At 39.2% G+C, this 23425-nt stretch overlaps 1 protein-coding gene across 1 annotated transcript; it reads right to left on the bottom strand.

Moving 5' to 3' along the window:
- Nucleotides 1-560: 560 nt before the first annotated feature.
- LOC118418106 (prodigiosin synthesizing transferase PigC-like) lies at nt 561-22429 on the bottom strand. Its single transcript, XM_035823936.1, has 38 exons — nt 22421-22429; nt 21858-22114; nt 21448-21633; nt 21014-21123; nt 20505-20560; nt 19943-19995; nt 19490-19617; nt 14736-14883; nt 14381-14570; nt 14197-14253; nt 13995-14044; nt 13692-13730; nt 13314-13426; nt 13088-13158; nt 12894-12958; nt 12600-12670; nt 12370-12446; nt 11862-11979; nt 11548-11648; nt 10823-10894; nt 10338-10444; nt 9787-9859; nt 8744-8833; nt 8476-8550; nt 8192-8284; nt 7579-7707; nt 5617-5701; nt 5068-5156; nt 4605-4667; nt 4226-4321; nt 3839-3898; nt 3193-3290; nt 2919-3054; nt 2403-2494; nt 2043-2121; nt 1520-1645; nt 1202-1304; nt 561-832 (listed from the first exon to the last, which is right to left on the bottom strand). The coding sequence occupies exons 1-38, from the start codon at nt 22427-22429 to the stop codon at nt 693-695; spliced, it is 3705 nt and encodes a 1234-aa protein (XP_035679829.1). The 3' UTR covers nt 561-692.
- Between the last annotated feature and the right edge of the window lie 996 nt (nt 22430-23425).

Consider the following 23425-nt stretch of genomic DNA (forward strand, 5'->3'; position numbering starts at 1 on the left):
TAATGTATACGTCGAGGGTTTCGCGCAGTCCATGTGCTGGAGGGTGGCGGCTCATGAATACGTAACAATACAGTTGAGGAATATATCAATGATATTTATGTGTATATATATATATCATAGGCTTCTTAGTGTCGACTTTGTCAAATCAACACACGGTTTGTCTCTTTTATGTATATGTATGTATACCAAACATATTTACCTACACATTTTGTACCTAAGTTATTCACACCATTGCATGGATACTTCTATTGTATTGTGTTGACCAAAACTTCCATATCATTGGCAATTCTAAAACTACCGTTACATGGACCACTTCTTATCACAAATATGCTAATCAACCAAAATCGAGTAAATGAAAGCAATGACGATAATGTTACTCAAAATTATAACTTTGACAACACAACACAAAACAAACGATGTTTGTGTTTAGCCTCCATAGCAGGCTCTCTGAGGCCTTTTTTTTGCTCATAATGCACTTTTGCTGGCCATTTCTTTTTGTCCTGGCTCGCTGATTGCTGGCGAGGCCGGCAGTCTGATAAGGCCAGCAATCAGCAAACCAGTACAAAAAGAAATGGCCAGCAGAAGTGCATTATGAGCCAAAAAAGGCCTCAGAAAGCCTGCCATGGAGGCTAGCTTGTGTTGTCTTAACATTACTCCTCAAGCTTTCATCTCAACCCTCTCATAACAGTTAGTTATAAGTTGTTATGGTTCAGTTTTCTGACTGATCCCTCGGTACCATTTAGCAGCACCATGTCGCCAGTCTGGAACATCGCTGTGGCATTCTTCACACTCACCACGCATGGGAGGCCGTACTCACGGGCAACCACTGCACCTGTACGTGCAGGGAGATGTGATGTCATAAGCTAAAGTATCGTCATTTTGTCAAGCCCGATAACCATCCTGACCGCTGACTCAATACGTTCGCTCGCTAAATTGAGCCAATGGTTACTACAGAGGATGGCACTCAGGCTACATTTTGTCTAGAAATCTAAATGATTTCTGCTATGGGTAGCACTATGGTATGATAGCGTAGACTTGTCCTTTGTGCTGAATGATTACTACTACAGCCCTCCAAGAGTCAGGTCAAAGCCAGAGTTCTCATTTTCCATCAGTGCTTTTAACTGAATGACATATTCTTTAATTTTGACGTATCAAAGTCAAATAGCACAGAATTTTTAAAGAACCTTCTCCAAAGACCCACCATGTGAAATCAGCCCTCCCAGCTCAGTGACCAGCCCACTCAGTAAGGGAAAGTAGGGACTCCACCCTATGTCTGTGCTCTGGACTATCAAAATCTCTCCAGCCTGTAAGAAAAGTTAGAAGAAAAATAGGCAGTCGCAATTTTATCTTAACAAAACGTTGACTACTGTGCAAAGCACATGTTCATTGTGATTGTTACATACATTACAAATGGTAATCTCCTGAGTAATAAGACACACTCACATAAGCAAAGCTTTTTATATACTGCATGATTAAGTATTAACAGATGCTGAATGGTTAGCTGCTTGTAACCCTGTACCTGGATAGTCCCTGCATCCTCCAGTCTGGTCACCACCCTGGCAGGAGCTGTCACAGTCCCGTGGCTCACCGGCATTCCCTTCAGCATCAGGTCTGACCCGCTCACATTCAACACACCAACCTCAATCTGGGATACCAGAAAAATGGTAAGTTTACCACTATCAAGAAAAATCACAATATTCTCCCAGACTATTTGTCAGGTGTTTTGCCCAACACTGGAGGTGTATGTAACATGAATTTCTTGGTACTAATAGGTTGAAATTCATTTAGACCATCATAGAAACCAACTAGACAAACCATCGATCATTAAACATATCTGTTCCTTTATTTCCATTATAACGCTAAGTGAAAGCGAGGCGAGGAGAAGTTGAATTCATATGACGATGGTTTTGTTTTGTGTCTACAATTTGCATCTCTTCAACATTTCTTGTTGTGCAATAAAGGTTTTCATTCAATATCAATTAAAGCTGTTTCTGCATCGTTAATACCCAAATGAACCAGCCGTGCATACAGCCTTGACTTACAGGTTTGAGATGGCCACGGCAAATCTCCGGGAACTTGAGGGACATCTGCTTAGGTAGAATACGGCGTCTTCGCAATGCTCTGTGAGAGGACAAGCAGAAGATGTTTTTTACGTACATTTGAGGTTCACGGTGGATGAAATATTGTAGAAGTTAGAAAAAATGCTTATGTCAACAATTTCATTAGTCTTCCTCAGACTTTCTGACGCGTAACGTAAGCATAACTTAGATCTAAAAGAACATCATCTTAGGCTTGCAGATTTCTTAGATAAACATGTTACGTGCTTACCTGATACTGATTCAAAATGCTATTGATAAGGATTGGTAAGGATTCTAACTCCAATGTATGTATATATCACTCACCTGGCCACTAGAACAGCAGACCAGCTGTGCAGAAGCGTGCCAATCTCCTGGTGTGTCAGGAAGAACAGCAAATCCTCCTCAGGAAGGCGACCCTGTAAGTAAAGAAAGGTGTGTCATTTCAGTAGTGGCAAATGCAGAAGATTAATTTGAATAGTTGGAATTCATATTACATTTAACAAATAGATAATGGTCTAGATAAATATTTTTCACAGCTATAAGTGACAGTATTATATTGCTGATGTCTGTAAATACAAAGAAATTTGTATCACTGATGTAACCTTGACCAATTTTTTACTTTAAAGTTATGTTTCATCTGTGTCGTATTTGGTTAAGGTTTTTGGTTAGATGGTTTACTTGTTTGGATGGTTCACATGTTTACGCCTCGTTAACTTATAAAAAGAGGAAGAAGATTGACGTGACATTTCAGAGAAGGCGGACATTAATCGAACACAAATATAGAATATTTTCTTCAATTGCAATTTCCAGTGTCTATTTATTGAAGCCTATAGATCCCACCTCTGCAACCATAAGTGACGCCAGGCTCCAGTAGGCCTGTTTGAAATGGTCATTCATTTTTATTGCTGCTGACTTGCTCTGCTCCCTTTCAGCCACACCTTGCCGTGCGTAGGGGAGAGTCCACTTCAAGATGTACCTTATGGATGGTGAGGAATACAAGGCATTTAAGTTTTCAGCACCAAGGACAGTGTAACAGTTCTTACCAATGCGGTATGGTAATTGGCATGTCTTGTTCAGTACCAAGTACATTATAACACTATTGAAAATCACTAACCTGCCAGCCATAGTTACGGGCGACTTGATCTTTTTCACAGCTTCATCAAAGTTGAACGGCTCCTTCACACTGGCTATCTGGTTATTCTTGAGCATTGTCTGAAATGAGGAACTACATTTCTGACACCACTATTCTAACTTTATGCATTCATGACAAAACATGGTTTTTGGTATAAAATATCAACTCGTGTCGCTGGCAAGATTTCAGTCGCTTGTTTTCCGGGCGCACTTAGCGCCTGTTTTGGCCTGTTTCTCACAGGCAGTTTAATAGCGTGCTTTGGACTGTTTTTTTTTACATGACGCACATACCAGTTTAATTAGCCAATTTCTGTACATGTTCTACTTCATGTAACGTTACTAGCCGGCTAGCCTCGTGTTGATACTATCGTTTGTTGTGTGCCACGATAAATGGTTTCACTTCCCGCCAAACTCAGCTGTGTATGTGATTGTATGACTTTGAACTAACTCAACATAAGCTGTCCGGGTTTGAAAGCAAAAGCATTATAATCTCCATTCAAAAGGCTTGCACCAAAAAAGGATCACGCTACACAGGAAATCAAAATAACGACTTTGTAAGGCTGATATTTCTTGTACGAGGACTGTTATCCGTTAGACATTTTATTTGTCTCACAATGTTTGTCACATACCTGAATGGTTAAAACCATCTTGGATGGTGCTGCTCTCCAAGATGTTTCCCTCAGTTCTGCCTATCAAACAAATGGTAAATCGTAATGTGTGAGCTGAATTTCAACATGTTTAATATATTGACATTTCATCTATTCCAAATCTACGCAAAAGACACTGATAAATGGCTTATTGAAACACCTACACTGATCATGACATTACTGAAAAAACATCACAAAAAGACTTTAAAATATACATATACAGTAACAAGAGAATATGTTGTATAATCATTTAACTGAACCGTAAGCACAGTATTCATTTTGTTTACACATTGCATCAAAATTTGGAGTATGTTGTCCACTTCAGGACAGTTTGTGTATCCTTATGTTGTTGTAAGGATTCCATCTGACCTCCCTGAGACACCTGTGTCCATGCAGGTCCAGGAATGTTTGGAAGAGCTGTCCGGAGCAGCCGCTGTCAGCACCCAGCAGCCAGGCTGTAGCTTCCTGGAAGACGACCTCATTCAATGTTATTTATCCTAAATGTCAAAATTAATCTTGATCCAGTGAAAATAGACGTCCATCTGAAATGTAGTAAAGAGATACAATATGGTAACGTTACTGGTTTGCAGTTGTTTGTACACCAATTGGAAGGGTCATCAGCACAACTACAATTCAGGCAGCACAGTTTCATCTCGTGTTAACTAGTATACTACACATTAATGATAACGTTAGTATTATTAGAATCCTAACTTGTACATTCAGCAGCTTACGTCGTACTCTGACTGACCTGAGATGACATGGCGATCAGTCTATCCTTGTGCCCTTCCTCTATGAGCTTCACTGCTAGTTTCTGGGGAAAGGAATGGATATAATACATCCAATGTTTTCGTAAGAAAAGTAAGCCATAGAATGACATTTTCAAAATGCAGAAAACCACCATGACAAATACCTGATTCGTCCAATGCCTGAGTCCAACTTGACATACATAACACTGGTTTGACTCAGATTATGTAAAATCAATGAATTGCGTATGTTTTTTTCGTTTCTTGGGTACTGTTTTAACACGTATTTCCCCTATATTAGTTTTAAACAAAATGCCTTGTATGCCATGTAACAAATGACGCAATTTAGGAGACATTGATTTAATCATATAAAGTTATCTGCTATGTTGTTGGAAACGAAATATGAATGTGAATGTAGTTGCGCTGATCAAAATTAAAGCACTAGTATTTTGTAAGAATACAATGTACCTCTAATGCATCAGGCACATCTGCACTGGTCACGTGTTCACAGTTGACATACAGATGAGCCATGTCAGAGAAGTGCTGCATGGTCCACTCTACAGGTACAGGATACAGAATTGGGTGATCGGTCTTCTTGTTAATATAAAACCACGACTTCGAACATATTTTAGACATGTATATGATCTGAGAGAGGGTCCAGTTATGTTATATGCCACTGTGTTTGCCAAGTTTCGAACATTTTACCAAATAGAATAGTCAAGTTTACTTCTTCAAATATCCTTTGAACTAAAATACAAATGAGATACCTTATGAGAAAAAGAAACGACTTATAGAATTAACTTAACCTTTTGGTTAGCGAAATCGGCATCGTTCACACACATGTATGAATTTGTGTTATTGAGGCAACCGCAGAGTCCTCCAGGCCAATTGCTAGAAGGCAATGCCATTAGTAATCAAATATCTTATGAACTAAAACATACATTACATATGGTATTGAGGCAAATACAGAGTGCTACAGGTTATAAACTTCAAATAAGGTCATTAATATATTTCTACCGCTGCTTCCTTGTGACAGGACCATCATCAGGACAGTGCTCCATGCTGCTGATCGGCCACTACAGCTACAGTGATATGCCCAGGCCTGTAGACACATGGACGACAATGCTTTAGTTCTGCCTAATGAGCAAACAAAATTGGAAAAATCATTCGTGCTGACGTAATTGTGTCAGCTGTTTATTTTAAAATCAACTCCAAAATCCGCTCAAAATACATTATCTTGACGTGATCTGTGCCAAAAAAATGATAATGGGGTCCTTTGAGTAAGTGTATAATGCACACGAAATTCAGTTTCTTGTTTCTTTGGTTTTAAAACCAGGGCACATGAGTCCAATATATACGTTTTTGGTCTGACAGTGGCCACTAAAATCATCTTAAAGGACCATATAAAGAATATCCCGGGTATTGCTACACCTTTGTGCCAAAGTTCAGGTCATTAACAGTATTAATTGTTTTACAACCACACACACACACACACATACACACACACACACACACACACACACACACACACACACACACACATACACACACACACACACACATATAGATATAGATATATAGATATTATATAATCTGTAAAACGATTGATACTGTCTTACTACGGAACCAGTTTTATTCATGCTACTTATCTAATCATTCTCACCATCATCAACCCATGTCTTCTGATGTTACTTTTAGTTACATATTTGAATTTCTTTGCATCATCGTATGCAAGGAGCTCGTGCAGGAACAACATGATAAATTTTTGTTGCCGACACTTTTTTATTCTGAAAAGTCGAATAAAGAACTAGAGTTCGGCGACCTCATACCTCCATGAATATTTAAAGCTTTTGTTAATTTCATGCAAATGACTTAACATTAACATGATTTATGCATGGTGTTGTTCATCATTGAATAACTTACAGTACACATGTCACAAGTAAAATTCCCAATTCAGATCATCAATCATTAAGTTATTTGCAATTTTTGCATAAATTATGCAAATAAGTTCCTCATTTGCATATTTGATATCTGCATATGTTCCACCGATTATAATTAACAAGTGTTACATTTATCGAAGTCCAGTTATTGCAAATAATTGAATTATACAATTTCCTCATTGATTATGCAAATTAATTCCTCATTTGCATAAAATGCATATCATTATGAACATCTTTGCCCAAGCTACCTGCATACCTAAAATGCAGGCAATCCGTCGTTCCTTTCTGCAGTTATCCTCTTTGGAGTGTCTTGACAAAAACACCCCTGCAGTTCCACAATTAAATGTTAGGGAACTGAAACTTGCCCCACTTTGTCATGACATTAAAAGCTATCTACCACCCAAATGTCACGACCATATCACATTTGAGACGAGAGATACATTGAAAAAACTGCTATGATAGAATATTCTCATTAATTATGCAAATGTACTCCTATTTTGCATAATTAGTATTTTATCTTGTACAACATTGTCTAAGGCACCTACATACCACAAATCATGAAAATCCGTTGTTCCCTTCTTGAGTTATCGTCTTCAGAAGTTTTTGACAAGAATGCTATCCCAAAACTAGACGCTAGGTGGCCCAAACTTATGTCATTTCTTTCTGAGCACAAGAGCTATCTAATACTCAAAAATCGTGACCATAGCATGTTCAGAACACCAAGATAGCAAAACCGGAAAAGTTGCGCTGCAGTACCAAGGGGAGCTGCTAGGGGGCCCAAAATCAATCATTTCTAGCTTTCATCACACCCTACCAACACACCAAGTATCAAACCAATCCACCCAGCCGTTCTTGAGTTATCTTGTTTACACACAGACACACAGACACACAGACAGACAAACGCGGGGTAAAATATAACCTCCGTGACATTTCATGGAGGTAAATATATATGACTTACATGGTTCATTATGTAGGAGGCCATTCGTACTTAATTACTGGGCACATCAAAATAGCCTTCTGCAAAATACACTGTCATTACCTGGTAGAAGTCTGGTAACCTCTCGTTGATCTCTTGGTACATCGCCATGGCGTTGTCATGACGACAGATGCTGTACGTAGTCAGAGTTTTCTCCAACTGGAGGATGTTGTGTTTTGATGTGTATAGATGCTGTGAGACATGAAAACAGTCAAAGAAAGTCATCAACACACTGAGGGCCACATTTCAGTTGTTAGCTGTCTGTAAGCTATGCCTCTGATGTTTGCTAAATCAAAGAATGTCAATATTCATAGTTCGCATTTGCCCACAACAAAGACAAATGATACTTTGATACTAAGTTCTGTATATATATTGATTAGCTAGACCAATAATTCCTATACTGCAGAAAACAGAAAAATCTTATTGTCTTCATATCTCCAATGTTATACTGTAAATGTAATTATGTTCGCGGGGATTTAATTTCGCGGTAGCGGGAAAAGGGACTTAAAAATGGCAGTGGTCTTAAGTTCGCGGTGGCACCATGCACTGTAGTCTCCTACTGCCATGGAAAATGTTCGCGGTGGTTTTAAATTCCCGGTGAAGCGGCCACCGCGAAAACCGCGAACATTAAACTACCGCGAACCTTTCTGCATTCACAGTATTTCATCTTTCTCACCTTTGTAAAATTGTAGGAATTAACGATACGTTTCCATACAGATGATTTGCCATGGTATTCAACGATGTCGTCCATTGTGATCTCTTCTAGGCACTGTATGCAAGCAACAGAACGAAACATTTACAAATTGAAGTCTTTGGTTGTGTTTATTTTAAACCAACAATCCCCTGAGACCAAGGGACATCTCTATATTCTTAGACAAAGAATTGTATCAATGATTTGTGCATAATAATATTAACAAAATATCAACACCAGAATCATTTGTCATGGAGCGAGATACTCACCCTTCCCACAATTGACATCTCAGATATTCTCTTGTCTCCAATTGCCATATGCGGCTCATACAACTCACCAAAATTCTGGGGGCAGGACCGTACAAAAACATACATCACAACAGATACATACTAAACGTTAACGTATGCTTCATGTCACATGCCATATTTATCAAAATCAGATAAAAAAACAAGGAAGCCAAAAAATGGTTCCAATCTTCGTTCTTCCTTCGTTGACACACAATGCAAAGAAGTTAGAGAAAACTCTGATTGAGCTCACATGCATGTTGACGAACAAATTGCCCAAATAAAGTCCCATCTTCTTGGAGTAAGGTTGATAGCTTCTCCTCCTTATGAAGTTCGAGTTGTACTAATTAAAAAAAAATGATCACATTCAAGTCACGCCAATTTAATTCCTTGGTCCTCGGATTTAAAAAAAGATAATGGTAGACGGCATTGCAAGGCTAAGACAATCTATGCTATTGTGCAGTATATCAATACATTTTTTTTTATTATTTAAAGTGCAGGTTACATTTATGTTCTCAAATCATTCACGAAAAGCATTAACATCGAAGATACAAGCATTAGCAGACAAAAATAAATTGGCATCAATATACTGCCATGATCTGCATTTCCCATTTTTTCAAACAATCAGAAAAATGTGTATTTACAAATAAAATATTTGGAGTGTCTTTGACCCACTTTTTCTTAAAAAGGCAAATGCAGCTATTGTAGTGCAGTTTCCTACAGTATTGATGTGTCGATATCCTTTTAGAAGTCTTTTCTACAATGTAGGATTAACATGATCAAGTAGGTTATATTTAACTCTCGTCATATGATTATTCCATTTCACGTTGTGCCTTTAATCAATAGAAATTGACTTTGTTGAATTCATTTACGGGTAGGAAAGTAAAGCTTTATTTTCTTACGTGATTTATAGATGCATGTAGCTATGAACTGGGGAAATATTTACTGCAATAAAAAATGCACCCACACTATATGATACATGTGAAGATGGTTAGGCCATTTTGAAATACTGGATGATTAATGGTATACATGTAAATCATTAAGGGAAAATTTTGAATGGGCGATGTGCAATTCTGGGAAAAAATCCGTGTTTCCTCATTCGCGATAACAAAAAAAGCGTTAACGTTTGTTAAGTACATTCAATAGAATCGCTCAATTTTGCAACTGTCCTCACAACGACGACAAGTAGCACGAATGAGCTCTGAAGGTATGCTGGAAAGATCCCAGGTATTTTTCTTATATAACATTGCATTGTATCAGATAATAAGCTACATGTCCTTTACAGTGTCCACCTACCTGAAGTCCATATTCTAATGCCTGACAAACGGTTGATGCTGTCAGGGGGGTCACAGCTCCCGGCAATATCTCTCTGAGGGAACAGCACAGCAAAGGGCAAGTTAATATTTTCTTATTTATCATGCAAATTAGGCCACCTTTTGCATAATTGATATGTCATTCATCTCTTTCTCATTTGCATATGTGACAAGTTTGAGAGTCCTTTCATGGAATGCAGTGGGTTAATAAACTTTCCTCAATCAGATTTGCATAATTAGTATCTCACAATTAAGGGTTAATGACCCGCCCCGATGTGTATATGGTGTGATAACGCCTGGTCCTTTGCTATAACCTCCGAATGAAACCACCAAGTGAGCGAAGTACGATCAGTCAACACGTTCTTATTTTCACTCAAAATAACCTTCTTGGCGAAGGTAATGAAAAATTGTAACCACACGTTATATGTGAAGAGGTCTACTACAGTAAAGCAGTATATCATCATATCAGGACACTAGCCCTAATGTAAGTGTATTCATGCTGAGAAGTATTTTTGTGCTATTGCAGTTACTCACCCAACATTACTGGTGGTGCTAATTTCTTTCTCCGACACAAGCGGTGTATCGAACTCGTGCATCAGTTCCCACTCAGTCTCCATGCCAAATGTGGTGATTGGTCGAGCCTAAAGATAAAAAGAATTAATGGAAGTTTTGTGAGACGGCAAGGCATGAAACCAATAGAGTAAGCCTACATTTTTATGATACTCAAGTTTTTTTAGTGCCATTGTCTGCTACATCTGGTATTATGCTGTTCTATAAATTCATTATCACTGCTTACTAAATTCAGAATAATAACGTTAGATATGTAACGTTCAACGTAGTACAAAATTTGGAGTGTCATGTTGTTGATTGTATTACGGACCTGTGCGTATAGCGCAAACATCCAGAGCTTCATATAAGGGTCAGATCACTGAGACTGGTGTATTGTCTAACTACTGATACAAACTCTGTGTTGTACTGACTCCGGTAGATCAGCCATTCATAATATATTTATACAGCACCTGTAATAGATACACTGTGCCCTGGCTCACTGCCCATTCTACATCTTGTGGCCCACCATAGGCGTTCTCCACCTGAAAAACACAATCGGAAACATTTCCTGTAGCAAAATACGTAATGATATCGTATATCACCAAGATTGTATGTTGTCAGATCAGCAAATTACCCACTCCAGAATCGGGCATTGTTTTTCGACAGAGAATAAACTATTATGCTTAAAACCAGTTTGTTTTGCCCTTTCACGACAAACGTCCTTTTCCAGTATTAGACAATGCTGGCTGCTCGGCTGAAGATCTGCCCAAGGCCATGGAGGATAGGGAAGGATGGAGGGAAAGAGTCATGTCCACCCGCGCAACCAGCACGCCCGGATGGTGATGATGAGACAACCTTAGTCAATGTTGAAAATCGCGAACCAGCGCCCCCTAAAATAAACGCCAAAAGTTAGAAATGTATTCTTGTTGAAAAGACAGCTGAGGTAATCTAGTCCAAAAATGGGCGCATTTATATCCCGAAAAATACTACTTATTTACTCGCCTCTGTAGTGGAATGCCCTTTAATGACAATGTGCAAAGACCACACTTACATTTTTGTATCATGTATAAGGTCGTCTAAACAGCCATATTACTGGATGCCAACATATTTATTGTGTAATTAAACAAACTGTAATTCGTCATATTCTTATGTTGTGTTAGTCAGAGACAATTCTGGTAGCAGAACCCTTCCATACCTGAACACCGATGTGTCCCAGCTTGACAGCTATGTCATTACTTAGACAGCACGCCTCAGACTGAGCTGAAGTAACCGCTTGCACTGCTGTGCCCCCTTTGTCTATAAAAGATTCAACAGTTAGGTTTCACTCAAAAATATATTTACCATTGAGTTCCAAATGGGTATTTCTGTGTCAATATACAAAAAAAATCGTTTGCCTGGTAATGTTCATTGACACGGGCATTTTTCCATAACATACAAAGATTTCCTCTCATCAAGGAGAAGGGTGAGTCTACAAACAGATTTATGCCTATGGACATGGAGGAGATTTACCTAGAGGAACCACCTGTTGAGTCTTGCTTCCCAGATCCACACCTTTCACCTGACATGAACCATCCACACCACGGGACAGGGTGATGGTGTCTGGATGGGACTCACCACTGACCACAGACTGATTGAAACAAGTCGCAATCACAGTGTTACATACCTAATAATCCTACTTGGTATTTACTGCTTGGAGGTTAATGCTCAAACATTACCCATTTCATCAGTGAAAACTAGATCACTCTGGAACTTATATTGAGAAACGTTTTTGCATAAAACTATTAGTAAGACAAACTATAGTACACGACCATGTCCAGGAATATACGGAGATTTTTGGAACTGGGTAAACCGTGGCCAAAAATCCCTGTATATGTCCCGGACATGCTTAATAGGTGCGCCAGGACACAGAAATTCGGAGAAAGTATTGTTTTCGTGCAATGTACTAAAAGCAGCAGGCCAAGAGCCTGGGCATGGTTTGAGAACATTTTTCTTATCCATGTACGTATGCACAACTCACCTCACCCAGCCCGTAGTTGGCATTGATAACCATCTTGCCTGGATGTCCAGTTACTGGATGCTGAGTGAAAAGGACACCTGGGAAAACAGAAAATATTACAGTAATGAATAGTTACCATTATTTCTTCCTAACAGAAAAATATCTCCTAGTCAATAGTGGTTGCACCGGTTAAATAGAAACAAATACAAATACCGATAATAAATTACAACATTTTACAGTTCACTATTCACCTGCCACTTCTGCTGGCACCATCTCCTGTACCACCACAGCCATGGAGGACACAACAGGCTGACCATGCTGTCTGTGAGAAGACGCACATGTATGTGTAACAAGCCACATAAGCTTTACCAAATGTATAGTTTGTGAATATGTAAGAGCAGATACAATGCATTTCAAGATAATGAAGAACATAAAGAACATGGATATACGAATGATATATAGAGACCAGACTAGCATAAGCATTAGGGCATATTATTGCAAAAGTGATTTGGGACAAAATGAGATCAACATTCCGCCTTTATCACCTTCTGTACTGGACAGCCGGAAAACCATAGAGTGAGGCCCAACACTTCTGAACTGCGTCACAGATCTGAAATGAAGGGACTCAATAAAATCTCATCTCAAGAAAGCATAATGTGCAATAAAGGTCTTCATTAATTCAAGTTGAGAAATCCACGTGATGTATTCTGTTTTTTATATAAGATGACGGAAACTTCACCTGATCCAGCCCTCGGACACCCAGCCCTGTTGCCATCTGTCCTGCGGCAGACATCTCCTCGGTATCTTCACCTGAATAAGGAACATTTCTTTGTAACTTGCTTTATAAATGTTGAAAGAAAATTATGTGCCCCTACAAGTTGATCAGAAAACAATAACCCATGATGTATTTCATGAAAAGTTCGTTTTCCACCTACATAGTCAGATGACTAAAGAACAGCGCATACCGATAGCAGATGAACGAACAGCGAATTGACTGCCACTTAGGTTGTCCAGTTCATCTTTGATGGCTTCTCGCACTTCCGACACCAGGGCAACAGAAGTAAATATTTCCCCCACACTGACAAATTTGGAAAAAATCACAAAGAAAATTTACAAATTGGAGCAAAAGAGCATGGATTGTCATGGCAATCCGTCCACTACTTCTTGAGTTATTCTCTTTCGAAGTCATACAAAATCGGCCCTAAGGCCTGTAGTTAGAAAAAGCCGCTGGGGGACCCACCACGCCATGGCTCAACCGAATACATAGCTTTTTGGAGAGGTCAATACAATAAGCTAACCGATCAAAATATTCCTTCTTTGACATAAACGAATTGCGCACTTGCCTTTGACACATTCCCTGCAGTGCTTCCACTTGGCCGCTACTGTAGGGAAAAAGAAGTAGGATAACAACCCTTGCATTTTGTTAACCCTGATAATAGTACTAGAACTACAACTTTATTGCGCGACAATTGTAGCAGGTACAATGTATGGCAATCTGAATATACATGGGAGTTGAACTAGTATGATATAGCAATGGAAACAAGGAAGTAGAATACATTGGTTGAGGCCGTCAAAAATGGAATTATGAAGTATGAGTTCAGGGTTACTACTTATACAAAACGTGTGGAAATTGGTATGGTACATACCATGAGACTTGCTTGAGTTCTTCCAGCTTTGATTTCAAAGATGGGTAAAGCTATGAAAAATGATAACAGATTAGATATTTTTCATCTCAGACATTCCAACATTAACATTTACATATTCATATCACATACACAGACATACAATGTGATTGGACAAACGGTTTCGGATAACATCATAACATGTTCAATATTTCAAGGCACTGACCTTCAGCTGCAGCTCCATGGCTGCCATGGTAACGCAGAACCCAGATGGAACCTTAAACTGAAATAGAGGAGAGGTCATCATCAATCATCATCATGCACACAAGTGCACATATGTAAGGTGAAATGTTCTACAACTGGTATACTAGAGGAGATGGTAACGAGAGGGGAATGTGGGGATATATCACCATTGAACCATTTTTCTGCAGAGCAGTCAGTGTGGCCAGACTGCTCCCCTTCCCTCCGACCAGGTCAGTACTGCGACAGACTGGGCTGGACAGGGACAGGGTCAGCAGTTTCCGGTGTGTACTGGTGATATCTGGCAGCGGCTGCTGTGGTCTGGACTCACGGGGAGGCAGTGGGCAGCCAGTAGTGTTCCTTCATGGACATGATGGACATTTGAACTTTAAATAGCAAAGCTGTACCATTCAGTAAACATTGTACAATAAATGTGGATTGCTATTTTCTAAAAGTTACCAAACAAAGCTAATTAGATATTTATCACTCTTGGCTTATATACCACAGGTGAAGAAAAACGCTCACTTGTAATTGAACTCACAGACTCCCCAACCTTTCAGGCCATTAACCGTGAAGTTAGCAAGCCGTTCGTGCACACGAGATTCCCATTGAAGCCCATTGTACCAGGTAGACTGGCAATATATTTCCACCTGAACATGGTACTTCTTGCCCCCTGAAAGGTAGACAAGAAAACAATCAATTGAAATTTCCATGCTGCAGCTGCCTTTGACATGTTAGACAGTTATGAAAATGAATGTCAACAATATGATTAAACATTGTCACTTGTCATGTAACAATGTCCATCAAACGTCACGTGACAGAGAAACTCCAAGATGAGATCTCAGGGTTGACAAAGAGACAGAGTTCGTCTCGAAAGCTCCCCAGGCTAATTGAACTTTAGTTGTGTGTATGCTGTTTAAATCTTTGTCAAAAGTATGATTAAACATCGTGTTTCTTTTCAATTTCTTTTGACAATGCAATATGCATTTTCAGAGGGAGAGGGGTGTCTGAAACTGTTTTCCTGTATGGTCTGACTATATGAAGCAGATTCTACAAAGCTTTTGAAAAGTTTCAACCAAACTAAAGAAAGTTTAATCCCATGTGAAGAACGCATGGTCTTTTTAGCGAATGCCCACAAACGCCCACTCTAGAGAAGTCCGCGCTGCACGAATCTCATTTTTTTTGCTTGGAATATGTCCACGTTGTGCTCCCATGTATTAATCCTGAGTTTCAAGTCAATCCATTGACCCGAAGTGATATAAATCAAAGTTTTCAATTCTCGATGGTCTTTTTAGCGAACGCCCAGCAAAATGTCTTTTTAGCGAATGCCCACTATATCCACAAAAATATCGGCCGTCGCCCAACGACACCTAAACCTACCGCCACAAACATGTTCAAGATGGTGTCCCATTGATGTGTACGGAGTTTCCGTGCTTTACAAGCATTTTAAGTCCCTGTTTTTGGTCAAAATGTACGGCGACGATACTACCATACTTTAACTATAGCAATTCAAAATGGCGGGCACTAGTCATGTGACCTCCTTGCGGGACTGTTCTATAAGTATCGCGGGAGGGACTGTTGTAGCATAGCTTCTCATACAACCATTTTAGAGTGAATTCTGAACAAGATTTTCATTTCATAGTGCTATCATCTGACTGATATTTACAATGTGGACATTTTTTCTGTGCTATTATTACCCAGGTTTGAGGAACTTAGTGCAAATATTTATTATTAACAATACTATTTGCATTATAATAATAACTCTTCACCAAACTGGACTTTTCTTATCTTTATTTATCACAGAAACATTGTTACAATGAGGATTTGATTAGATGAGTATCTGTTACAGTGTGTACAAACTTATTTCAAATACAAAAATGTATTTCGTTTCACTTCCTAAATATTTTTAAAGTATTGGAAGAAGTTGACACATAAACAATATTAATTGCATTATTTATGTGCAGTAAAATGTGACCACATGCTATCAATAGCCTAATAAAATGTTGGAACATGGCACAAGCGGGCTCCCCTTCTGAGTACAGAAAGAAAATGTTTTATTACATTTAGTTATGACGTAGAAAATTTCAATTGTAAAATGTACCTTTATTAACATTTACAAACAAATTGTTTTTTTCTCTTCTTAATAAATGACAACAATACAGGTAAGTAAGGTGTGTTTCCTTTTATAACAGGCCAGGTAAGACACCGTACAGGTCAGTAAGGTGTGTTTCCTTTTATAGCAGACCAGGTAAGACACCGTACAGGTGAGTAAGGTGTGTTTCCTTGACTACAGACTAGGTAAGACACCTTACAGGTGAGCAACGTGTATTTCCTTTGATTACAGACCAGGTAAGACACCGTACAGGTGAGTAATGTGTAGTTCCTTTGATTACAGACCAGGTAAGACACCGTGCAGGTGAGTAAGGTGTGTTTCCTTGACTACAGACTAGGTAAGACACCGTACAGGTGAGTAACGTGTATTTCCTTTGATTACAGACCAGGTAAGACACGGTACAGGTGAGTAAGGTGTGTCTCCTTGACTACAGACTAGGTAAGACAGCATACAGGTAAGTAAGGTACGTTTCCTTTTATAACAGACCAGGTAAGACACCGTACAGGTGAGTAACGTGTATTTCCTTTGATTACAGACCAGGTAAGACACCGCACAGATGAGTAAGGCGTCTTTCCTTTGCCTATAGACCAGATAGGGCATTATACAGGTAAGTAAGTTGCTTTACTCACCTGTTTAATACCTATCTGGTCTATAGGCAAAGGACAGACGCTTTACTCACCTGTATAATGGCCTATCTGGTATATAGGCAAGGGAAAGACACCTTACTTACCTGTACAATGCCCCATCTGGTATATAGGCGAAGGAAAGACACCTAACTTACCTGTATAATACCCTATCTGGTCTACAGGCAAAGGAAAGTTGCTTTACTCACCTGCATAATACCCTATCTGGTCTATAGGCAAAGGAAAGATGCCTTACTCACCTGTATAATGGCCTATATGGTATATAGGCAAAGGAAAGACGCCTTACTCACCTGTGTAATACCCTATCTGGTCTATAGACAAAGGAAACACACCTTACTCACCTGTGCGGTGTCTTACCTGGTCCGTAATGAAAGGAAATACACGTTACTCACCTGTACGGTGTCTTACATGGTCTGTGAACAAAGGAAATACACGTTACTCACCTGTATGGTGTCTTACCTGGTCTATAATCAAAGGGAATACACGTTACAAAACCTGTGCGGTGTCTTACCTGGTCTGTTATAAAAGGAAACACACCTTACTCACCTGTACGGTGTCTTACCTGGTCTGTAATGAAAGGAAATACACGTTACTCACCTGCACGGTGTCTTACCTAGTCTGTAGTCAAGGAAACACACCTTACTCACCTGTACGGTGTCTTACCTGGTCTGTAATCAAAGGAAATACACGTTACTCACCTGTACGGTGTTTTACCTAGTCTGTAGTCAAGGAAACACACCTTACTCACCTGTACGGTGTCTTACCTGGTCTGTAATCAAAGGAACTACACATTACTCACCTGTACGGTGTCTTACCTGGTCTGTAATGAAAGGAAATACACGTTGCTCACCTGTAAGGTGTCTTACCTAGTCTGTAGTCAAGGAAACACACCTTACTCACCTGTACGGTGTCTTACCTGGTCTGTAATCAAAGGAACTACACATTACTCACCTGTACGGTGTCTTACCTGGTCTGTAATCAAAGGAACTACACCTTACTCACCTGTACGGTGTCTTACCTGGTCTGTAATCAAAGGAAATACACGTTACTCACCTGTACGGTGTTTTACCTAGTCTGTAGTCAAGGAAACACACCTTACTCACCTGTACGGTGTCTTACCTGGTCTGTAATCAAAGGAACTACACATTACTCACCTGTACGGTGTCTTACCTGGTCTGTAATGAAATGAAATACACGTTGCTCACCTGTAAGGTGTCTTACCTAGTCTGTAGTCAAGGAAACACACCTTACTCACCTGTACGGTGTCTTACCTGGTCTGCTATAAAAGGAAACACACCTTACTTACCTGTATTGTTGTCATTTATTAAGAAGAGAAAAAACAATTTGTTTGTAAATGTTAATAAAGGTACATTTTACAATTGAAATTTTCTACGTCATAGCTAAATGTTATAAAACATTTCCTTTCTGTACTCAGAAGAGGAGCCCGCTTGTGCCATGTTCCAACATTTTATTAGGCTATTGATAGCATGTGGTCACATTTTACTGCACATAAATAATGCAATTAATATTGTTTATGTGTCAACTTCTTCCAATACTTTAAAAATATTTAGGAAGTGAAACGAAATACATTTTTGTATTTGAAATAAGTTTGTACACACTGTAACAGATACTCATCTAATCAAATCCTCATTGTAACAATGTTTCTGTGATAAATAAAGATAAGAAAAGTCCAGTTTGGTGAAGAGTTATTATTATAATGTAAATAGTATTGTTAATAATAAATAGCTATGTTTTTCTAGTATTGGTTACCTGCCCCTATTCAGGTTTATAACACTAATGTGTCTGAGACTTTTGTACATTAATTGGGCACTGAGGTGAATCAATATCCATATTTGCACTAAGTTCCTCAAACCTGGGTAATAATAGCACAGAAAAAATGACCACATTGTAAATATCAGTCAGATGATAGCACTATGAAATGAAAATCTTGTTCAGAATTCACTCTAAAATGGTTGTATGAGAAGCTATGCTACAACAGTCCCTCCCGCGATACTTATAGAACAGTCCCGCAAGGAGGTCACATGACTAGTGCCCGCCATTTTGAATTGCTATAGTTAAAGTATGGTAGTATCGTCGCCGTACATTTTGACCAAAAACAGGGACTTAAAATGCTTGTAAAGCACGGAAACTCCGTACACATCAATGGGACACCATCTTGAACATGTGTGTGGCGGTAGGTTTAGGTGTCGTTGCGCGATGGCCGATATTTTTGTGGATATACTGGGCATTCGCTAAAAAGACATTTTGCTGGGCGTTCGCTAAAAAGACCATCGAGAATCGAAAACTTTGATTTATGTCACTTCGGGTCAATGGATTGACTTGAAACTCAGGATTAATACATGGGAGCACAACGTGGACATATTCCAAGCAAAAAAAATGAGATTCGTGCAGCGCGGACTTCTCTAGAGTGGGCGTTTGTGGGCATTCGCTAAAAAGACCCTCCCTGTGAAGAATTTGTATATTTTTCTATGATTATCAGTATTTAAGTGCCTTATAATCACCTGCCACAAAGCTGAAAGAGTAGTTGTCAGGCATGGTTCCATCTTCTCCAATACTTGACAATACCAAGTCCACTTCTGACACCGCCTCCATCGTCCCATTAGGGGTGAAGACATAGCCTGTCCGCAGACTTGAGGAAAGGGTTCAGCCATAAGTTATTAGCCTCGTGTGTAACCAACATAAGCTGTTCTTGATATTACCAACTGACTACAGTTGCATGTTACCAGAGGTGTGTACCTTGCAAGATGAATTACAAGCGTAGGAATTGTAATTCTCTACGTATACTGGTGTAAGGGACAAGGGTTCATATCATAATGAACATTGCCAGGATCATATCTTTTCCAACAACTATTGAACCAATCAAAATTCTGTAACTCTACTAATATTTCAGTGGCATATCTCTCACTTCTTTTAGAGCATGATCGCAGATTGATCAGCACAAAAAGCACACTTACTCTGACATGGTTGTTGGAAAACAGGATGTAGCTACTTGAAAGCAGGAACCACACTGTATAAAAAAACAGCAATTAAAGGTATTCTTACTATATTGAAACTTTAAGTATAATTAACAGTTGACTGAGAAAATCTATTTCATTGCTTTCATTGCATACAATCATTATGATATTCCATTAAAATGTCTTTGTTATGATCCTATATTCGTGGGTTAAGCATCATGGTCATGGATACTTAAGTATGCACACAGCTGTTTTTACAAGTAAAATATGATAACGCAAGGATATGGTTAGCACCCTGACAAATCTGGAAATGGTCAAATATTTCAGGTAGTATCTACTACCTTTAATGAAGGAACAAATTGACTGAACAATATTTAATTACCAAAAAAGTTATGGATACGTAATTCAGATGCCTGAAATAAAGAATAATAAGGATGAGGACAAATTTTAGATACTCCAATAGGAAATAAAAATAAGACGAAGTCATGACTAGGGTGATGCCACACTGCTCCTGTTGTTTGAGTACATGAGCTAATGACAACATTTTGCCAATGTCACTCACCTCCAAGTAAGCAAGATGAACTATGCAGCGATGCATGAGGCTCGAGTCTCTCACACCTATGGAAACAGGTAGGACTGAGCAACTCCCACTTTGATGTTCTGTAGTAACTTAAATTATCAATGTTCAACTAAGATGCGTTAAATATTAAAGATATATGAAAAGAAGTAAAATCCTATTGTTTAAACCAAAATTAGTGATTTGTGTAAAATATGCCTTTCAGAAACCCGTTGCCATGGCAACACGAAAAATTCTAAACTTACTCTATTCTTTTTTAAATTGTTGCCAACAATATTCTAGGAAAAGTCATCAAGTTTGGTTCTTCTAGCACAAGCCGTTTGGGAGTTATACGACATCAAAGTTGGCTCAGCAACTTTTAGCAATGAAGTTCATTATCAGTTCATTCAAAGTTGTACAAATTAAAACTACAATAGGCTTTTGAAGCTTGGTTGTTTGATTCTGAACATTGCACCCATTTGATAAATTCAAATTCAAACTCGACTGTGCCCTACCAAATAAACGGTCCCTGCAACCCCTCAGCCTGACGTGCTGCTCCTCATGACCCTCTATGTGCAGACCTCCCCACAGCTGTCCCCACTGGTTGTAATGAGTCTGGTGTGAACTGAAGTTACAATTTGAAAAGAAATCTTACTAAACATGCAATTTAAAATACAGTGGAGAAAACTTCAATATCAATAATTTTCATCGCTGTTTACAACAATGTTACACAAACAATCACTGTCTACAATAATATTACACAAATAATACTATAATGTTCCATTGCTGAGGCCATTACTAAACGCAATAATAAAGTACACTGCCAGCATGAATTCTCTTCAGACGTAACTCCAAAACATTAAAGCGATTGAGTTTCTTTCCACCAGTTGACGACTGTTGTAAAATTTCTAACAAGTAAACAGACACATCCTTGACATTCAACACGTACGTTCGCAAGTCCTGGAAGAACTGCTTGTTCCACTTCTCGATGGCCATGGCACGGGCGATCGCACGAGGATGAATGTCAGTGTCAAAGTTGAAGGGTAAGGTGTAAGCAGACCACATGAAGGAGAACCTGACATGGACCAGACGACCCTCCTCCTTCGTTACATCAGTGCGTGGTGATTCCGTCAGCCTGCAGTGATGGAAAGTGTTGTTCGTATCTATACAAGGTGTACCAATTGCAAAAGATTCCATGCAAGTCCGTTTAATATGTGTGGTGATATGTGCTTAATGATAAATACCACATAAATCTGATAATCATGTCAAAAGCAACCATTACCAGACTTGCCTGGCATTTATTACCACTGCAGTACTGGTAGATCTCAATTTTGATGCAGTGAAGTGTGTTTTGTTTACCTCATCAGTCCGTTGAACTGTACTTTCCATGTTCTCATGGCTTCCACTGGTTCAAAGTGCAGTCCTGCTGCGGAGAAGGTTTTCCCGTCCGTGTTAAAGACGGCTGTGTCCGGGTGCTGAGGGGCCTGCAGCACGCCGACTCCGGGCACGTGGAGGATGAACCAGATCTCCGCACGGCGGCCTTGGTGGCGACAGATTCGCGTTACGACAGCAGTTCCATCTGGTGCAAAACCATTGAAGCAGACGCTGTCTAAGGCCTGCAGAGATATACATGTAACACTGAATCAAGTAAGGCTATCCCTACCACCAACCTGTCAACACTTGGTCATGGGATCTCTTATTTCTTTGTAGACCCAATAAAATTGAGGTTCAAACGTCTTAACCCAAGGTATTGTCTATTTCCATATTCAAGAATAGTCAAGTTACTTGTATTGCAAGTATATAGTTTGAAATAGTATAGAATTTCAATCCGAACTTATGAGGTTTCAACATTTAACTCAGAGGGCAGCTTGTCAACTATTCTATTACACTCCTCTTCCTCTAAAACGTTTCTTTTCAAATACTTCTGGCATATTTAGGTATGTATATAAAATATCCTGTCCTACATGTTCATGACCCTGTAACTTCTGAGGCTGGTCCATTTCTTCTGGAGTATGAGCCCCGTGATTTGGTAGTCCTGTTACCATCGGGGCACCTTTTTTCTGTTTCTGCCTTTTTCTCCACTGTTGTAGCTTCGCAAGCAGGTACATCATTGCAAACTTCAGTTCATACCTGTCGATTGAAAAATAGTTCATTAACTCATTACTTTAATTTTATTACCAAGTGTATACACCATTTCTGGGGAAGGTACTTTTAGACTGAAGGTACAGAAGTTTACAAATCTTTACCTCCTCCCTGTTAATATAGCCATTTGACAAGGAATCACCTTTGAGATGATGATGGAAACATTCAAATCGAAAGTGACAGACCTTGAATTGCTCTTTTGAAGTGATAATATCCCATGGGTTATACATTACACCCAGTCCGCGCGTTTTTAAGGTAAATGTATTCAATAAAAATGGACAACGAATGGAACTGCCACGTTACTTTAGATGGCAACTTTGTAGACCCATTTTTTATTAGCTGGTGCTTTTGTATAACAGAAACATCTCACCATCTTCCAGGCCGGTGATACACTCCTAGGTGAACAGGAGGATCAGGTGTGAAGATAGACTTGATAACGTACAGCACCGCTGCTGTGGCAATGGCTTGCAACACAAGGACGCACGTGGTGGCTAATTCGTCCATTTTATAAAAGCAGGTTTCCAGCTAGAGTAGAATGAATGTTTCAGAACATACAACAATTCAGCGGTCCGTGATAGACAGGTATTTCTAAGGAGCTAAAGAAATTCGGAAGGAAACGTTTTTACCAAATGTTAAATCACGACGATCCATCAACCCCTTCCTGAGTCAGTCCCCTCCAAAGGGATGATGCAGCTGCGCACGTGCGGAAGAATTGCTGTAGAATTCCGGGTATTTTTGGCAATTGGACATATACTACACAGTTAGGCTAATGTTTCTCTCTTTTT

Source organism: Branchiostoma floridae, chromosome 6 (assembly GCF_000003815.2).
Source record: "Branchiostoma floridae strain S238N-H82 chromosome 6, Bfl_VNyyK, whole genome shotgun sequence".
NCBI classification, from domain to species: domain Eukaryota; kingdom Metazoa; phylum Chordata; class Leptocardii; order Amphioxiformes; family Branchiostomatidae; genus Branchiostoma; species Branchiostoma floridae.